General features: G+C 45.4%; 1 protein-coding gene across 1 annotated transcript; it reads left to right on the top strand.

Moving 5' to 3' along the window:
• LOC118384031 (GDNF family receptor alpha-4-like) lies at window positions 1-19,077 on the top strand. The gene is made up of 8 exons (XM_052509567.1): window positions 1-508; window positions 7,606-7,887; window positions 11,482-11,559; window positions 11,932-12,283; window positions 12,392-12,501; window positions 12,760-12,894; window positions 14,692-14,828; window positions 17,609-19,077. Exons 1-8 carry the CDS (start codon window positions 469-471, stop codon window positions 17,813-17,815), a joined length of 1,341 nt encoding a protein of 446 aa, XP_052365527.1. The 5' UTR covers window positions 1-468; the 3' UTR covers window positions 17,816-19,077.
• The last annotated feature ends 1,880 nt before the right edge of the window (window positions 19,078-20,957 follow it).

Here is a 20,957-nt window from a genome sequence, read left to right as displayed (position 1 = left end):
AGCGCGAGGAGGAGGGATCTGTCATCTTCACGGTCTCAGGCAGCAGCATGTGGACGGGCTCCTATCGTGCCACTGTCGAGACAGAAATGGCGAGAGCCAGTGTCAACATTCGAGAACATCTATCTTTGGATGCAGAGTAAGCTGATGTTTCACAGCTGTAAATAGTTTTGGAGTCTTGGTTCATTGTATTCAGTCTACAGGGCACGCGCTACACTTTGGCGGTGGTGACAGTTAATCTATCTGAGCTGGGTTCTCGGCCAGTGCAATCTAAGGAATTAATCGTTATACAGGACCATACACCTGCAACTTGTTCCCAGAACGGTGGTGACTGACTCCCGTTGGATGTAACGTTGAGCGGAGTGACGCGGGTCGGTTTGCGGGCAAATAGAGCGGTGGCGGACCAAACGCACAACGTCCAATTTACTCTCCCTTCCCGTGTCCCTGTGCTCCGCCCGACTCATAACGGAGATGTTGCTCCTCGGAATACTGCTCAACATCTTCATACGAGGTAAAATGAAGGAAGATATCCATGCTGTTACATACATTTTTGCCGTCAGTCATTCAAGCTACACGCTGGTCTACTCTGACCTTACAATTAGTTTTTTAGCATCTGGGTTTTATAGGAAATCATGACACATTTACTCATCTAATTTAAGTATTTGATGATTTCAATTCGTAATAAGGCTAATTACCCCCATAACACCATTTTACATGATGGTTAAAATGCGCGTTTTCAGTGAGCTTTGGATGCAGGCATGGCTTCTAATATGCTCTGCAATGAATAAATGTATTAAACCTATTCATTGATCTTCTAGGCTACATAAACTGCTCTTAATAAACATTTTATGACAACATTAATATTTAGTGAAAAGAGAGACTGTAGAAACCACTTGAATTTAAACTTTGGATTAATTCAAATATTTTAGAAATTATTTCCAGTCTTGGGACAAAGGCTGATGATCGCTAAAACCACTCGTTTTTGATATTCTGAAATTGATATTCTGTGAGTTGGTGCCGCTACACAAATAATTCCCCCGCGGATCGACCGTTTTATTTATTAGCCGTGTTAATGATTGTGTTTTTGGTGTGCTGGTGTAAACGACAGTCCCAGGGGTCGGATTGTATATCATCTGTGGGTTGTCCGTTTCTCCCTCGCCCGAGTGAGCGTGGTTTGATTTACGCAAACACCTTTCTGGCTTGCAGGTCTCTTTCTTAAAAAAAAAAGAAATCTTAATATAAATTCAGCTCACCTCCAACCGCACATCAGAATAAATGGTCACGTTGTTGTTCAATGAGGAAGCGCACTCAACCGATGCCTGTGTGCAAACAGCGGAATCGTGGTTGACGTCTTATCGGCGCACAGGTGCGTATGGCCGCCAGATATGCGTCCAGGTGTGTTTGAGTAGCCGCAGAGGCAGACACTGGGACCGGGCGCCGCACCGCGGGGTGCGCATTAAGTTTTGACAGCCCAGCGGGTCACACACACACACGCACACGCACACGCACACGCACACACACACACACACACACACACACACACACACACACACACACACACACACACACACACACACACACACACACACACACACACACACACACACACACACACACACACACACACAGAGGTGACAGGTGTCTCCATCAGAGGTGATTTTACTGCACAGCGGGAGGCTGGGGTTGAACAAGAGGGCTTTGGCAAAGGTCAACTGCAGATAAACAGCTAGCTGAAAACTCCTTTATAAATTCCTCATATAAAAAAATTCAGCCAAGGGAAAGAAAATGGCATGCATGGGAAATGAAAAGGTATTGTAACGATGGGTTTATAAGCGCGGAAATCGACTCTGCCGCACGAGCATGCTTTTGCGGCACAGTCAATAGCGCGACGGATCTCGGGCTCGAAGGTCGAGGGTTCGAGACCTGCTCCCTGCTGTTTCATTACATTGGTGTCGGAAGTGATCGGACCTCGCATGCACGACAGTGCTTGTGCTTGGCCGGTGAACGCGTTCCTGTAAGACGTAGAGCCACAAGCTAGCGCGAGGACGCGCTCTTTGAAAGGTCGGACCCTGCTCCCTGTTGTTTCATTTCAATATTCTCTGCCCGCTTCAAGTTGCACGGTCGGCCTATACAGAAACTGCCGTTGACTCTTTCGATACTATAACATGAAAAACGGTTCGTTACTAGAAGATCTGTTTCTTTAGGTTAACCTACTTCCGTCAAATGTGTCATAGCCTACGGAATGAGATGACGAGTCTGTCTAGTAATTTGTCAGACTCTTCTCAAGGGGGGCAGTAGTAAATTAGCCAGGCTGACGCAGCGCAAAACACTTTTGAGAAGCAAGCAAGAGAGAGAAAATGCCGACTGCATGGCTTCTTCTAACGAAAACATACTTCCACGCCCGCAGTTTATTGACAAAACTGGCTCCAGATGCGAACTATGGGAATACTTTGCCAACAGAGCAGATGATGGGAATACTTTCCTTACAAAGCATACACTCTAAAAATAAAAGGTTCCTGGAGTGTCCTTTAGGGGTTCTGCAAATTGAAACTGGGGGAACCCTTATAAATTCTTCGTAGAGCCCTTTTTAAAGGGTTATTCAAATAACCCATTTGAATGAATCCTCAAATAACATTTGCCGTTTATTTTTGAACTACTCCCCTCCCATATTATTATTAATAATATGCATAACAATAACACAATATTTGTGGTAAATGTGAATGAAAAACACTGTTAATGGTTTTCATACATATACCTTGTCCATAATGTAGAGGCCTATGGGATATTTTCATCAATGAGGTAAGGGAGGAGGATCTGCATAACCTACCAATACCAATTGACATGTCTTTGTATGCCTCCTCCTCTGTGTACCGGCAGACACAAAGTGAGCAGTTCAGTCGTCTGCACCCAATACAGCTATATATTCTTACCTCTTTTTTGATTGAATGGTGTCCATTTTCCATTTTAGGAAGATTTGAACAATTATAAAAAAAGATAGATGGTATCATCAATTTATATCATACAATTATCATACAAATTTACCTTAAATTTAGGATATCTTTACATTTTTGGGTTAAGTTCCTGCACCGGCTGTACTTTGAAATCCAAATGTTTCAGTTGGGCAGTTAAGTTTCTACAAAAATCCCAACCAACTAAGGAGGTTCCTTGATGAACCCCACCTCATTTGGGGCTCTTGGAATAATCTTTTGGGGGCATTTTTCAGTGCCAAGACCCTAAGGTTCTTCAAAGAACTTTGAGGATCTTAGAAGAACCCTTATTGAAACCCTCATTTTTAGAGTGCACCGAAACAACTATGCAAGGCAGGGCAGTGCAAGGGGCGGTTTAGCCAAAATGACAAACTATTTTACACACAACATTTTAATTGTAAAGTTATTCTGCTAGCAACAGGAGGCTATTTTCAAATGATTTTTCAGTGTCACTAACATGAACACACTATGTACACAAAAGTATTTGGACACCCCTTCAAATGAGTGAATATATAAATATGAATTTGGGTATTTTAGCTACACCGTTGCTGTCAGGTGTATAAAATCGAGCACACAGCCATGCAATCTCCATAGACAAACATTGGCAGTAGAATGGCCTTACCGAAAAGTTCAGTGACTTTCAATGTGGCACTGTCATAGGATACCAACTTTCTAACAAGTCAGTTTGTCAAATTTCAACTGTACTAGAGCTTCCCTTACTGCCACACTTACTGCCAAATTCCAAACTGCCACAGGAAGCAATGTCAGAACAAGAACTGTTAGTCGGGAGCTTCATGAAATGGGTTTCCATGGCCGAGCAGCCGCACACAAGCCTAAGATCACTATGCACAATGCCAAGCGTGCCGTAATTGGACTCTGGAGCAGTGGAAACGCATTGTCTGGAGTGATGAATCCCGCTTCACCATCTGGTAGTCCAATGGATGAATCTGGGTTTGGCGGATGCCAGGAGAAGGCTACCTGCCCCAGTGCATAGTGCCAACTGTAAAGTTTGGTGGAGGAGAAATAATGGTCTGGGGATGTTTTTCATGGTTTGGGCTAGGCCCCTTAGTTCCAGTGAAGGGAAATCATAACGCTACAGTATACAATGAAATTCTAGACGATTTTGTGCTTCCAACTTTGTGGTAACAGTTTGGGGAAGGCCGTTTTCTGTGCACAAAGCGAGGTTCATACATAAATTATTTGTCGAGATTGGTGTGGAAGAACTTGACTGGCCTGCACAGTGGTTTGACCTCAACCCCATCGAACACCTTTGGGATGAATTGGAACATCGACTGCGATAGCCCTATTTTGTAAAAGACCAAGGACATATTATGGCAAGATCAGCAAAGAGAAATTACAGTCCATCATTTCTTTAAGACATGGTCAGTAAATCCAGAAAATTTCATGAACTTTGTGTGCAGTCTAAAAACCATCAAATGCTATGATGAAACTGGCTCTCATGATGACTGCCACAGGAAAGGAAGACCCAGAGTTATCTCTGCTGCAGAGAATAATTTAGAGTTACCAGCCTAAGAAATTTCAGCCCAAATAAATGCTTCACAGTGTTCAAGTAACAGTCACATCTCAACATCAACTGTTCAGAGGAGACTGTGTGAATCAGCCTTTCATTGTAGAATTGCTGCATACAGACCACTACTAAAGGGCACCAATAATAAGAAGAGACTTGTTTGGGCCAGGAAACACAAGTGTAAGGGCTATTTGACCAAGAAGGAGAGTGATGGAGTGCTGCATCAGATGATCTGGCCTCCACAATTACCCAACCTCAACCCAATTGAGATGGTTTGGTATGAGTTGTACCGCAGAGTGAATGAAAAACAGCCAACAAGTGCTCAGCATATGTGGGAACTCCTTCAAGACTGTTGGAAAAGCATTCCAGTTGAAGCTGGTTGAGAGAATGCCAAGAGTGTGCAAAGCTGTCATAAAGGTAAAGGATGGCTACTTAAATATTTGTTTAATACTTTTTTATTTACTACATGATTCCACATGTGTAATTTCATAGTGTTGATGTCTTCACTATTATTCTACAATGTAGAAAATAGTAAATAATCAAGAAAAACCCTTGTAAGAGTAGGTGTGTCCAAACATTTGACTGGTGCTGTAGACTGCATTTGGATTACTGATAGTGTTGTTTGTGTTGTTAACTGGATTCATTCTGACATTCCTGATTTCTTGTTTCCAGTTTTTGATGATTTATTTTTTGTGTACTTGTTTTTGGAGCTGGCAACACAAGCATTTCGCTGCACCCGCTTTAACATCTGCTAAACTGTGTACGTGACCAATTAACTTTGATTTGATGATAGGATTGATAGCACACAGGATTTGTTTGGAATACGGATTGTGTGTGCATATGGGGACAGAAGAGGTGTGTGTGTGTGTGTGTGTGTGTGTGTGTGTGTGTGTGTGTGTGTGTGTGTGTGTGTGTGTGTGTGTGTGTGTGTGTGTGTGTGTGTGTGTGTGTGTGTGTGTGTGTGTGTGTGTGTGTGTGTGTGACCGTCTAGTGGTTGTGTGCATCCATGGGGTAGCTTGGGGTTGTATGTATGTTTTTGTTGATAACTATGATTTGGAACTCTAACACAGGAGTAACAGATGGTGTGTTGGGCTTTTGCCTCCTTGGCTGGGAGATTCACCCTGTTTGTGTGTGTGTGTGTGTGTCTGTCTTCACTGAAACTCTTTAATTTGCCCATTCTGCTGTACACACAGGGACTCCATGACATCATACCTCACTGCTCCCTCATATGAACTTTGGGATCGCACTCCACTGCACTGCATCCATAACCACTGATCTTGAGACAGCTCTCCCAATCCATGACCTATCCCTAACCATTAATGAACGACACATCAGAACTGGCCCAGGATCAGTTACATGTAAAATGGTAACATTTAAACCCTACAGGTGTAATGCTTTATAGCTTGCTGTTAAAACGGGTTTCACCATTTATAATGCCTTACCAACCACATACATACGGGTCCCCTCAACTTCTTTCAAAAGGTGATAAGGTCAATGTGACGTCATGTGATTGTGAGTGATTCACCTGGTATGTGTATGGCAACGTGTGACTAGTTCAGGGGGAAAGTCTGAGTTTGCTGTTTTTTATGTGACATGGGTAATTTGTCTTCTCCCTCTACCTGTAGTTGGTGCTCTAGTGTTTAAAGCGACAATCTGCAGTAGAAACAGTAACAAAGCGGCTTCCTCACCGCTGGTTTGGTGAAATGCTGAGGGCTGGATAAATGTAATCACTCTCAAATACATAGACAGAGCTATGGATGCAAGGAATGACCATCCATCATATCAATATTTATAGTTTTAACCATGTTTTAAGGCTATATAGTATTTGTTTACATTTTCTTTGTTTACAGACATTGGAGTAAAACAAGCTCATATTTTGGGGTTCTGACGGGGGATACGACAGTTGAACTAAGCTTATGAAGCTTTTATAAAAGTTATATTCTTGAAGAATCGATGGGTACATATCATTCATTTAGGAGTCGAGAAATGGATGTAGCAACTGCTGATTGCCCCTTTAAGCGTTCTTACGACCCCGCCGTACTTTATATTTATTCCATTTACGTTCTCCCATTGATCTACGTTGTACCCAGAGTCTCGGGTAGTCTGCTTCCTGAAACTCAACACATTCGATTTAAATATGTTGCTCTGTTGAATATGAAGCTCCTTTTGCATAACCACTTCAGCCATCGGGTGCAGGGTTTCCTAACTGACTATTTAAATCCGCTGTGTAGTGCTCGGGCGAAAAAACAGAACTCGTACCCAGGTGAGGCCCCAGGACCGAGTTTGGGATACCCTGATCTAGTGTGTGTCACAGACAGATTGCTGTACCCCCCTCCTGTGGATGTGTGGTATTGTGTTTTTGTAATAATGATAGACTCCGTGCCCACAGTCCCCCTCACAGCAGGAGTCAGACATAAAAGGGTTCCTCTCTGGTTGTGTGTGCGTGTTTTTCAGCACATGCTGATTGCGGCTCACACTGTGAGTGTGTCCTAGCCAGCAAGGTTCTGATTGGTGTGTGTCGCCAAACGGTGTTTGTCTCTGTCTCGCTTTCTCTCTCTCCGGTGAGTTTTTAAATGACTGTAATCGGAAAACGTTAGTGTGTCTGTAGGTTTGTGCGTAAAACATTGCATTTTACCAAGGGAGAATTTTGTATTGGTTTACAAATAACAGTCGAAAGCAGCCGAAAATATCACGCAGAACATTTCTGGAGTAAAATAGGAGGTATTTCCCAAATATGAAACCTCACACTGTAAACTCTGGCTTTTGATTCACTCGAAGACAATGCCTTCTCATCCATGGAAATGAGATACGGTAGAGAAAGACTCGTACATCCAGTATTGGCTTTTCATATTTAACGTCAGTGCATTCAGCCCAAATACAAATCAATGGGTTCACAGAGTGAAAGTACTTGTATGGAAGTCATAAGGGATACTAGAAGGGACACGCCCTTTTTAAGCAACACTCCGTGGTGGGTTCCCCCTGTCCACCATATTGAGTGGACCATTTAGAAATGTTTGGAACAGCTACTCATCCCAATACGATGGCTGACCATTCTCCTCCTCCCCTCTTTCTCCTCCGCCCTCTTTTCTGTAGGTGTGGTCCCCTCCTTGTCACCCCTCCCCCTTGGCTTTGTAGACTGTGTGGAGGCAGAGAGGGGGTGTAAGGAAGACCCCCGGTGTAAGGAGCTGTACATGACCCTGGAGTACTGTTCATCCGAGGAGGCGTTGGCTCCGCTGGGGAACAAGGCCAGCATAGAGTGCCTGGAGGCCCTGAGTGGCCTGCACTACCTCCCTCTGTTGGCCTGCAAGTGTCAGCGCGGCGCACGCAGAGAGGAGCACTGCCTCAAAGTCTACTGGAGCATCAGGATCCTGCAGGGTGAGTGTGTATCCGCGCGTGTGTGTGTATGAGTTTATAAAAAACAACGTGGTAGGTGTAGACGCGCGTGTGTGTCACAAAGTGTGTATGTTTGATTACTAGCTTGAAGAGGGAAGGGGGCAGTTTACATTTTTTAGTACCATTGGTTCTTGACCCACCATTTGGCCAATACTACGTTAGACCCCTGGCCATCCTCTGTGACACATCCCTATAGCCACCGTGTTTTGCCACTGATGCTACAGTCACTGCATGGCCACGCATCTGACTATCAGGCTTGTGTCCCAAATGGCACCCTATTCCCTATATAATGGGCACACTATTCCCCATAGGACCTGGTCAAAAGTAGTGCACTAATATATATATATATATGGAATTGGGTACCATTTGGGACTCACCGTCAGTGAGAGTTAATGACAGCTAATGGAGCTATCCCCCATGCTCCGTTAGTCACCATGCATACGGTAATTACACAGCACTCTTCTCTAACACAGAACAGAGTTCTCTCCCCTACCGTGTCATTAAGGAAAACAGTACACAGGGATTTACATGAACAGATTAGTAGATTTATATACTGAACAAAAATATAAACGCAACATGCAACAATGATTCAATGATTTTACTGAGTTACAGTTCATGTAAAGAAATCAGTCAATTGAAATAAATAAATGATGCCCTAATCTACGGTTGTCACATGACTGTGCAGGGGCGCATCCTTGAGTGGGCCTGGGAGGGCGTAGGCCAACCCACTGTGGAGCCAGTCCCAGCCAATCAGAATGAGTTTTTCCCCACTTAAGGGCTTTATTACAGACAGAAACAGAAATACTCCTCAGTTTCATCAGCTGTCCGGGCGGCTGGTCTCAGACGATCCCGCAGTTGAAGAAGCCAGATGTGGAGGTCCTGGGCTGGCGTGGTTAGATGTGGTCTGAGGTTGTGAGGCCGGTTGGAAGTTCTGCCAAATATTCTAAAATGATGTTGCAGGCGGCTTATGGTAGAAAAATCTACATTAAATTCTCTGGCAACAGCTCTGGTGGACATTCCTGCAGTCAGCTTGCCAATTGCACACTCACTCAAAGCTTGAGACATCTGTGACATTGTGTTGTGTGACAAAACTGCACATTTTAGAGTGGCCTTTATAGCCCCAGCACAAGGTGCACCTGTGTAATGATCATGCTGTTTAATCCGTTTCTTGATATGCCACACCTGTCAGGTGAATGGATTATCTTGGCAAAGCAGAAATGCTCACTAACAGGGATGTAACCAAATTTGTGCACAGAATTTGAAAGAAATAAGCTTTTTGTGCTTATGGAACTTTTCTGAGATCTTTTATTTCAGCTCATTAGCATCCACACACAACTTAGTCTTTAGTCTCAGTACACTTCAACTCTACTCTAGTGTGGTATTAAAAGCAACTTCAGCAGTGTATTTCTTTAATTAGGCTAATTAGAATCATGTTCCAGATCTGAACTAATTACATGGTGTGAGTACAATCTAACTACACTGACCAAAAATATAAACACAACATGTAAAGTGTTGGTCCCAGTGTTGGTCCCACATGGGACCAACACTTTACATTTTGTGTTTATATTTTTGTTCAGTGTAGCCATCTTTATAGGGTCGGATGACAGGTCACCTGATGGGTCAACTGACCAGGAGGCAATCTTGGCCATCTAGTGTATTCACGTTGAAGAATTCATGAACAGCCGCCCCGGGAAGTAGTGCAGCTAATTAATTATTCCCATCGGACTCAAGTCATCTGTAGCACTTCCTGGGGCTGTATGGACAGATTACTTGCTGCAAGGCCATGTTCTGGCTGAGCTGTTGTGGTTGACTGTTGCAGCTCGGGTAGGCAGTAGTTGACCACGGTTACTGGTTGGCAGAGAAAGTGACCATCTTGGCTGCCCAGTCGACTCCCGAACTCGTGCTCCTTGGGGCATGAACGGCTCCGGCCGCCCCATGAGAAGATCTTTGATGGCTGGAGTAAATGCCTATTGGCTCCTTTTCTTGGGGCCATGGTTGGGTACAGGTCAGGTATTAGCAGAGGGTAGATTGCCTGAGCCGAGTCCAGAGCAGTTAATGTCTGAAAGGTACTGGGAGCTCCTAGGAACTGGGATTGGGCCAGTTGATCTAGACCTGGAAAGAGCTGAGGGTAAACTAGCTGAGCTGCTAGCCTGTATACTGAACTCAAGGGTTGTGGTAGCATTCAAAGCTGGTCCGAAATTATATCTCCTTCTGGGGATGACTGGTTGGAGCTGCTTGAATAGGCTTGTACTTGACCTGCAGAGAGAGATGCCCTAGACTTTAGTTGGTCTGCTGCTGCCTTAAGGGAACCTGGGGCAGAGGTTCTCAATTGTTGAGATTGTAGCTCGTCTTCGTCGCTTGTGTTGAGGGGCTCAGCTTCCGTGCTAAGCTCGGAGTCTCTTGGTGGTTTCAGACATTGCACTGAGGCTTGAGGGGTCACCTTGGTTTCTGAGTTTGTAATGTACTTTCTCTTGGAAAGCCTGTGGCAGTTCTTGTCTGTCCCTTTCTCCCTGGGTCGCAATATAAGTACAGTCAGACTGAGAGGGGGGGGTTCTGGACTGGGCACAGAGGTTCGCCTGCCTGCACTAGTGACTAGTTGTGTCCTCTCTGTGCTGCCTCGGTTCTATATAATTGTAAAAATAAATAAATAGTATTCTTCAAAGGGTCTTAAAATTCAAAATCAAAGAACTAAATGATCCTTGGTATGGCCTTCTTAAAACAATTCCATATCGCTTAGACATGACTTTAATGGTTAACAACAATTACCAAAATCCAAATCTTCGTGTGGCAGTTTTTTTCCGGCTCAGAGAGGAAAAGTTGAAGTGAGAGGTTTCACTCGCCAAAATCAGTCCAAAAATAAGACCAATGCGTTTCTATGGGCTTATTTTGGACCTAAACCTAGCCTGCTTTCCTGCCTTTGGGAGAGAAATGAGCATCTCGTCATTATATACAGATCTCTGGAAGGATATACTTTTATGCCTGCCACGTTAGGTTAGATACACAGAACACATGAGAGAGGGATATACACAACAATGAGAGGGACAGAGACCTTTTGTGACAGTATACCTCACCTACTTTGAAGAACTAGTAAAATGATCGTCAGACAGCTCTGCAGCATACTTAGGCAGGCTAGCTAAATAGGATGACTAAAGACAGTACAGTATGGGGAACACAGCCATCTTTATAGGGTCAGGTGACCGGTCCCCTGATGGCTCATCTGACCCTCATGAATGGTAAATGTACCCATGATGGAATTTAGACTAGGTGTTATTATGATGTTGGTAGCAGGTGTGTGATGTTTTAATGAGATGTTGGCTGAGTGCTTTGAGTCCCTGTTATGATGTGATGCTTCCGTGTGTGTTTGATTATGTTGCGATTCTGTCTCCTGTGGTGTTGGGAGATTATGATGCGATTCGGTCTACTGTCATGTTCTTTTCAGATTATGTGGTGATCTCTCCTGCATTTGTTATGTTTAGGTTGCGATGTGATATCATGATGTTAGGTTGTAATATGACGCTGCCTCCCATGTTATTATTATTAGGTTGTAATGTGATGTTCTCCTCTGTGACCATGAAGGTTATGATGACTTTGAGGTGTCTCCCTATGAGGACTCGCCAGTGGAGTCTTCTCGAATGGCCTCCTTAGTGGCAGCAGGTAGGCTGCAGCACAATCATTTATTACCCTCAGGCACTCCTGATCAATACACTCCTAAACCCTATCACCAATCAATCCACTCATCTCTACAGCACTCAAGTGACCAGATTTTCACTTTCTCTCCCCTTTCTTTCTCTCTCTGACGCTCCTCTTCTTCCTCTCTCTCTCTCTCTCTCTCTCTCTCTCTCTCTCTCTCTCTCTCTCCCTTTCTCTCTTTCTCTCCCTTTCTCTCTCTCTCTCTCTCTCTCTCTCTCTCTCTCTCTCTCTCTCTCTCTCTCTCTCTCTCTCTCTCCCCTTCTCTCTCTCTCTCCTTCCCCATACCTGTCTCTATATCTATCCACCTCTATCTTTCCCCATCCCCCTCTCTCTCAGCCTCCTCTCTTCTTTTAGATGGACAGAACGTATGTCTGAAGGCAGCCCAGGACTGTGGTCTGTATGAGAAATGTGGTTCCCTGAGGTCTGAGTACGTCCTGGCCTGCACCAAGCATGCCCCAGGCTCGGACCACTGCAACAGGCAGAAGTGCCACCGGGCGCTGCGGCGCTTCCTGGAGCGCGTTCCGGAGGAGTACAGCCTGGGGTTGCTGTTCTGCCCCTGTACTGACAAACTGTGTGGGGAGAGACGCAGGAAGACCATCGTCCCTTCCTGTTCCTACCAGGAGAGAGACTGGATACAGCCCAACTGTCTGCTTCTGCAGAGCTTCTGCAGGAGGGACCAACTCTGCAGGTCAGACAAACACTATATGTACACACACAAAACACAAACCTTTTTGCTCCTAGAAGCACTCTCATTTGTGTGTGTGTGTGTCTGTGTGTCTGTGTGTGTGTGATTCAGGTCCAGACTGGCTGATTTCCAGCATAACTGCCAGCCCTCTGGCCATTCCCCTTCTGGCTGTATCAGAGAGAGTGGAGCTGTGTGCCTCAAATCCTACGCCGGACTGATCGGTAAGAGAGCGAGTGAGAGAGGGAGGGGTGAAAGAAGTCAGTCTGGTTTCACGAGGCTTGAGGAGAAAGGGGGATGCAGCTAAATATGAAGGATGGAGAGGGATGAGATGAGGGAGGAGAGAGACTAAAAGAAAATAGAGAATGATAAAGATGACAGAGAGTGTGTTAGCGGATCGTGTCAGGGCTGTGTCAGTGGGCCAGCCTTAGGAACTTTTGCAGTAGGAGTTGACTTCGGTAACCTTTGACCCCCCCCTCCAGGCACCATCATGACCCCCAACTACGTCAGCAACAGCACTGTGGATGTGGACTTGTGGTGCAACTGCGAGGGCAGTGGCAACCAATGGCAGGACTGCCTGAGGATTCAGCACATGTTCACCAACAACCCCTGTCTGGGTTAGTCTGTTCGTCACCCATATGAGTATGTACAGTTGATGTCGGAAGTTTACATACACATTAAAACTCATTTTTCAACCACTATAGTTTTGGCATTTTCTTCGTCATTTTTCCAACAATTGTTTATAGACAGATTATTTCACTTATAATTCACTGTATCACAATTCCAGTGGGTCAGAAGTTTTACATACACTAAGTTGACTGTGCCTTTAAACAGCTTGGAAAATTCCAGAAAATTATTTCATGGCTTTATAAGCTTCTGATAGGCAAATTGACATAGTTTGAGTCAATTTGAGGTGTACCTGTGGATGTATTTCAAGGCCGACCGTCAAACTCAGTGCCTCTTTGCTTGACATCATGGGAAAATCAATAGAAATCAGCCAAGACCACAGAAAATAAAATTGTAGACCTCCACAAGTCTGGTTCATCCTTGGGAGCAATTTCCAAAAGCCTGAAGGTACCACGTTCATCTGTACAAACAATAGTACGCAAGTATAAACACCATGGGACCACGCAGCCGTCATACCGCTCAGGAAGGAGACGCGTTCTGTCTCCTAGAGATGAACGTACTTTGGTGTGAAAAGTTCAAATCAATCCCAGAACAACAGCAATGGACCTAGTGAAGATGCTGGAGGAAACAGGTACAAAACTATCTATATCCACAGTAAAACAAGTCCTATATCGACATAACCTGAAAGGCCATTCAGCAAGGAAGAAGCCACTGCTCCAAAACCGCCATAAAAATGCCAGACTACGGTTTGCAACTGCACATGGGGACCAAGATCGTACTTTTTGGAGAAATGTCCTCTGGTCTGATGAAGCAAAAATAAAACTGTTTGGCCATAATGACCATCATTGTGTTTGGAGGAAAAAGGGGAGGCTTGCAAGCCGAACAACACAACCGTGAAGCATGGGGGTGGCAGCATCATGTTGTGGGGGTGCTTTGCTGCAGGAGGGACTGGTGCACTTCACAAAATAGATGGCATCATGAGGAAAGACAATTATGTGGATATATTGAAGCAACATCTCAAGACATCAGTCAGGAAGTTAAAGCTTGGTTGCAAATGGATCTTCCAAATGGACAATGACCCCAAGCATACTTCCAGAGTTGTGGCAAAATGGCTTAAGGACAACAAAGTCAAGGTATTGGAGTGGCCATCACAAAGCCCTGACCTCAATCCTATCAAAAATATGTGGGCAGAACTGAAAAAGCATGCACGAGCAAGGAGGCCTACAAACCTGACTCAGTTACACCAGCTGTGTCAGGAGGAATGGGCCAAAATTCACCCAATTTATTGTGGGAAGCTTGTGGAAGGCTACCTGAAACGTTTGACCCAAGTTAAACAATTTGAAGGCAATGCTACCAAATACTAATTGAGTGTATGTAAACTTCTGACCCACTGGGAATTAAATAAATAAAATAAAAGCTGAAATAAATCATTCTCTTTACTAATATTCTGGCATTTCACATTCTTAAAATGAAGTGGTGATCCTAACTGACCTAAAACAGGGAATTTATTCTAGGATTAAATGTCAGGATTTGTGAAAAACTGAGTTTAAATGTATTTGGCTAAGGTGTATGTAAACTTCCGACTTCAACTGTATGTCAATCAAGCAATTGTCAGACCAATCAATCAATGCACTTTACACGAGGCAAACAATCAATTTACTGCTTGACACTGCAATCCATCAATCTGTCAAATAGTTAAACACTCAGACACACACTCGCTCTCATGCACGGATGTGAATACACACACACATTATGTAATGTAATGTGTCTATTTGTCTGTCTCACAGAGAACTCCATCAGTACCATGGGTAGCTCCTCCCCTCGGCCAGTGGAGATCACTTTTCCCCCGCCCTCTCGCCCCTCCCCCTTGGACCAGCAGAATGAGTTCAGCAACAACGCCCAGGATGAGCTCAGCAACAACGCTGTGAGGACTATAATAATAATATAATAATATATGCCATTTAGCGGACGCTTTTATCCAAAGCGACTTACAGTCATGTGTGCATACATTCTACGTATGGGTGGTCCCGGGAATCGAACCCACTACCCTGGCGTTACAAGCGCCATGCTCTACCAACTGAGCTACAGAAGGACTACTACTCAACATTACCCAATACTACCTAACATTACTCAGCATTTCCCAATATAACCAATCACTACTCAGCATTACCCAATACTACCTATCATTACTCAACATTACCCAATACTACTTATCATTACTCAACATTACCCAATAGTACCTATCATTACTCAACATTACCCAATACTATCTATCATTACTCAACATTACCCAATAGTACCTATCATAACTCAACATTCCCCAATACTACCTATCATAACTCAACATTCCCCAGTACTAACTGACATTACTCAACATTACCCAATAGTACCTATCATTACTCAACATTCCCCAATACTACTTATCATAACTCAACATTCCCCAATACTACCTATCATTACTCAACATTACCCAATAGTACCTATCATTACTCAGCATTACCAAAAATGAATTAACATTACCCAATATTATCCAATACTACCTAACATTACTCAATACTACTTATCATTACTCATTACTAAATGCAGCAGACACATTTCAGTTGAATACATTCAGTTGTACAACTGACTAGGTATTTCCCTTTCCCTGAACAATAAACATCAAGTACTGAATATGTCGATCTAGTACAGCACTCTGACCATTGACCAAAGGTGAATTGACCACAGGCTGGGTTCTGAAGTGTGACCAAATATTTTCCTGTTTGACCTGGGTTTTTATTTTGGGAGCAACAGTGCAACTAAACAGTGCCAGTTGTGTCAAGTTGGCTGGATGTCCTTTGGGTGGTGGACCATTCGTGACACACAGGGGAAACTGTTGAGTGTGAAAAACCCAGCAGCGTTGCAGTTCTTGACACACTCAAACCGATGCGCTTGGCACCTACTATCATACCCCATTCAAAGGCACTTTAATATTTTGTCTTGCCCATTCACCCTCTGAATGACACACTACACAATCCATGTCTCAATTATCTCAAGGCTTAAAAATCCTTCTTTCACCTGTCTCCCCCCCCTTCATCTACACTGATTGAAGTGGATTTAACAAGTGACATCAATGAGGGATCATAGCTTTCACCTGGATTCACCTGGTCAGTCTGTCATGGAAAGAGCAGGTGTTCCTGATGTTTGTCCACTCCGTGTACATGCCAAGTCCAATTGAAAAATCGTCATTAGATTTTTTGCCCTTATCGTACAGCCATACTAACAACCTGGTAACTTTACTAGTATATGCAAAGATTCTTCAAGAGATGTGTTTCAAAAGTAAGTTGTATTCATATAGGCCCAATGGAGGTATCTATTTTTCTGTTGCTCCTGAATTTCATGTGGTGCTCCTAACTTTTAAAAATGAGGAGCACCAGTGCTACAAATGATTTGTATTTATTTAGAGCCCTGACCAGAGGCTTCTGGAATGACCAGTGACAACAGGAGTGACTGCTGTTGGCTGACCGCTAAATCCTGTTTGGTCAATTGATCAGAATGACAGTGAAGCGCTTTGTGTCTCCACTGCTTCCCACATGCTCAACACAGCCAGAGATTATCTCCGTCGCCAGCTAGACCAGGGGGATTCCAGTACCCTCTCTTTCTCGCTCTCTCTCTCTCATTGGCTGTCTCCCTTTCTCACTATCTCCGTCTTTAATTCTGTCTCTCCCACTACAACTCGCTCTCTCCCCCTCCCTCTCTACATCTCTCTTTTCCTCTTTCTCCCCTCTCTCTTCCTCACTCTCTCTACATATTTTTCTCTCTCTTTCTGTCGCTCTCTCTCTCTCTCTCTCTCTGAGAGGATAGGATGAAGGTGTTTGCAAGAGAAAGTGCATCAATCAAGTATTAATTTATTCATGCCCATCTGTCTATCCATCCCCCCCTCCTTCACTCTCCCCTCTAATCCTTCCTCCTACTTCCTCCCTCCCTCCTTCACTGTCTCTCCCCTCTTTTCTCTCTTTCCCTCCTCTCCATGTTCCACATTGTAATCCCTCTCTCCATTCTCTGTCTCTGTCTCTGTCTCTCTCTCTCTCTCTCTCCCTCTCTCTCTCTCTGTCTCTCTCTCTGTGTCTCTGTCTCTCTCTCTGTCTGTCTCTCTCTGTGTCTCTCTCTCTCTGTCTCTCTCTCTGTCTCTCTCTCTCTGTGTCGTGTGTCTCTGTCTCTTTCTCTCTTTCAATTCAATTCAATTCAATTCAAGGGCTTTATAGGCATGGGAAACATGTGTTAACATTGCCAAAGCAAGTGAGGTAGACACAGGTAGACACTTTCTCTCTCTCTCTCTCTCTCTCTCTCTCTCTCTCTCTCTCTGTGTCTCTCTCTCTCTCTCTCTCTCTGTCTCTCTCTCTCTCTGTCTCTTTTTCAACCACCAATATATTGTTCCACTTACCTTTATCCCACTCTCTCCTTCCATCCTCTCTTCTCCTCACTCATCCCTCATGTCATCCTCTCTTCTCTTCATTCATCCCTCATGTCATCCTCTCTTCTCTTCATTCATCCCTCATGTCATCCTCTCTTCTCTTCACTCATCCCTCATGTCATCCTCTCTTCTCTTCACTCATCCCTCATGTCATCCTCTCTTCTCTTCACTCATCCCTCATGTCATCCTCTCTTCTCATTCCTTGTTTCTTTCTCTCTTCCTCTCTTCTAACAATATATCTCTCTCTGTCTCAGGTGGAGCAGAGTGAGGAAGAGGAGGATGTGGAGGAGGAGGAGGAGGAGGGGGGTCAGTTTGACGTGATCCCTCTCTATGCTGAGAAGGCCACGGTATCCAACCTGGGTTCTGGGGGTGGGGAGGTGTCCCCCCGTCTTTCCATCGGCCCCCCTCCCTCCCTGCTGCTGCTCCTTCTGCTACTGTCTGCCTCTCTGAGCTGTGGGTAAGAGGGGAGGGCACCCCCTTCACACAGACAAGAGCCCCCCCACAGAGACTGAGAGACTGAGAGACTGAGAGAGAGAGACTGAGAGAGAGAGAGACTGAGAGAGAGAGACAGAGAGAGAGAGATTTGTACAGTTTTCTTTGTCTTGCTTCACCTCCCACTGTCAGAGACTTGTCTTGTATGACAGACCGGGATGAACCAACTCCAAAGTGACAGAGGGGGGTTAAACTGAGTGACTTGATATATTATATGTAATTTCCTCTTTTGGTGAAAACTTGTGACAGGTTACTATGGGTCCGATGGCGCTTCAGTATATTCAAGCTTAACTCTGTCCATTCATACCTCTATCTCCAGTGATGGAGAAGTGCTTTCAGTAAGTCATGAAATACTAGTCAGTGGTATGAAGGAAGTAATGTGCATATGTAGCATCTCTAAACATGTAGCTTGACAGTGTGTTCTGTCTGTGCCAGTGTGTGAGCATTATGCAAAGAGTAGAAGGTTTTTCAGAATCATCTCGTCTCCCGCCTCATACTCACCCCCGTCAGCAGTCACACACACACACACACACACACACACACACACACACACACACACACACACACACACACACACACACACACACACACACACACACACACACACACACACACACACACACACACACACACACACACACACACACACACACACACACCTGGCTGCAGAACATTAGATCCATCAGATGCTTATGATTTATTAGTCTATCTGTGTCCCCGTGACTCAGCACAGGCCTGGGAGAATGACCAGCGGCATTAACACAAATAAAACAGTCATAATGAGAGGAAGAAGGGTGTTCCATAAATGTGAGTAATAAAGCAAGTACAAACCAAATGTACTAACTTTTCAACAGGTGCAGGCGCCCGTCTGGGGTTGACACTGGCAAAGAAGACGAGGGGGTAGAGAGAGAGTTTATCGTGTGTGGTCTATTTCCACTTTTTACTTGTTTTAGTTTGAGGGGAGATAATATGGTACGACGGCATTAACTCTTTATCTTATAGTGGCTCTTGGGGAAAAGTGTGGGTGAGCGAGCAGTAGAGGGAGAGAAAGAAAGAGTAAACCAGAGAGAGAGAGAGAGACCCTTGAGCGGAAACATACCATAGAGAATGGCTGGCCCTCCATTTCCTCTGTCTTATAAATCTTTTGCTGACACTAATGTTTTTTGTCTCTTGTTCTTTCCTATTTCTGGGGGACGTAAAATTAACTTCCATCCGGAGGGGTTGGAGATGGTGGTGGACAGAGAAGGGGGAGAAGGGAAGGGCAGGAGGTGGGAGAAGGGATGGGAGGGGGGAGAAGGGATGCGAGGGGGGAGAAGGGATGTGAGGGGGGAGAAGTGATGGGAGGAGGGAGAAGGGAAGGGCAGGAGGGGGGAGAAGGGAAGTGCAGGAGGGGGAGAAGGGATGCGAGGGGGAGAAGTGATGGGAGGGGAGAAGTGATGGGAGGGGGAGAAGGGATGGGAGGGGGAGAAGTGATGGGAGGGGGAGAAGGGAAGGGCAGGAGGGGGAGAAGGGATGCGAGGGGGAGAAGTGATGGGAGGGGGAGAAGGGATGGGAGGTGGGAGAAGGGGAAGAGAAGGAGGGGGAGAAGGGATGCGAGGGGAGAAGTGATGGGAGGGGGAGAAGGGATGGGAGGTGGGAGAAGGGAAGAGAAGGAGGTGGGAGAAGGGAAGGGCAGGAGGTGGGAGAAGGGATGGGAGGGGGGAGAAGGGATGGGACGGGGGAGAAGGGATGGGAGGGGTGAGAAGGGAAGGGCAGGAGGGGGGAGAAGGGATGGGAGGGGGGAGAAGGGATGGGAGGGTGAGAAGGGAAGGGCAGGAGGGGGGAGAAGGGATGGGAGGGAAGGGCAGGAGGTGGGAGAAGGGATGGGAGGGGGGAGAAGGGATGGGAGGGGGGAGAAGGGCAGGAGGTTGGAGAAGGGAAGGGCAGGAGGGGGAGAAGGGATGGGAGGGGGGAGAAGGGAAGGGCAGGAGGTGGGAGAAGGGAATGGCAGGAGGTGGGAGAAGGGATGGGAGGGGGGAGAAGGGATGGGAGGTGGGAGAAGAAATGGGAGGGGCTGGATTGGTGGTATGTCTGCAGTATGTGTCTTGCATCACTCTCTCCCGGGCACTAAAATTGAATTATAAGCTTACACACACCAACTGTCCAACGGCACGTGAACAACAGACAGTTACACAAAGTGTCTGTCAATCATTCATTCTTTCCGAAAGAAAAGAGGAACACGCATTCTATAGAACACGAGCATCATTAATGCCAAGGTCAGCTAGTTGCCCGCAGATCTCGTGCTGGGGTTAATTGATAGCAGTGAGGAAAGTAGGCGGGAGATTGATGCGCCTGTCAGGCCAGTGTGGGGCCTTTACGAGGCCTGTTGTTATTTTTTAATTGTTGTCGCGGCCGTTTGTCGTCTGCTGACACCTCTCCACTGCCGAGAGAGAGAGAGAGAGAGAGAGAGAGAGAGAGAGAGAGAGAGAGAGAGAGAGAGAGAGAGAGAGAGAGAGAGAGAGAGAGAGAGAGAGAGAGAGAGAGAGAGAGAGAGAGAGAGAGAGAGAGAGAGAGAGAGAGGAGGAGAGGATACCAATCATTTACATCAATATCTCTGAAATAAACAAGCCGAGAAGCCATGCGTTAAATCAACTGGCATTGAGAAGGTAGTGGAACGGGGAGGGATTATTTCACTGTTCCTGTTCGCTCATATTACAGCTCTATCATAAACACACACACACCGTCAAACATTAGTTCAATGGTGTCTGATTCCCCTGGACTTGAGCATTTTAATCCTGGATGTTGGCACCACTGTTGGCTTAGTTATACCGCCCACTGTGGAGAGACTCAGCCAGGGAGAGATACAAAACAGCACCAACAGAAAGGCCCACAAGGAACTAGAATGACACATGCTGATCACAACTCTGTGAGAGAGAGGGAGAGAGAGAGAGAGAGAGAGAGAGAGAGAGAGAGAGAGAGAGAGAGAGAGAGAGAGAGAGAGAGAGAGAGAGAGAGAGAGAGAGAGAGAGAGAGAGAGAGAGAGAGAGAGAGAGAGAGAGAGAGAGAGAGAGAGAGAGAGAGAGAGAGAGAGAGAGAGATAGGACCTGCAGGCTTATAGCAGAATAAGTGCTT

The sequence above is a fragment of the Oncorhynchus keta genome, chromosome 4 (assembly GCF_023373465.1).
Source record: "Oncorhynchus keta strain PuntledgeMale-10-30-2019 chromosome 4, Oket_V2, whole genome shotgun sequence".
Lineage (NCBI taxonomy): Eukaryota > Metazoa > Chordata > Actinopteri > Salmoniformes > Salmonidae > Oncorhynchus > Oncorhynchus keta.
Note: the sequence above shows the minus strand (reverse complement) of the source record. Positions and strands in the feature narration are given on the sequence as shown.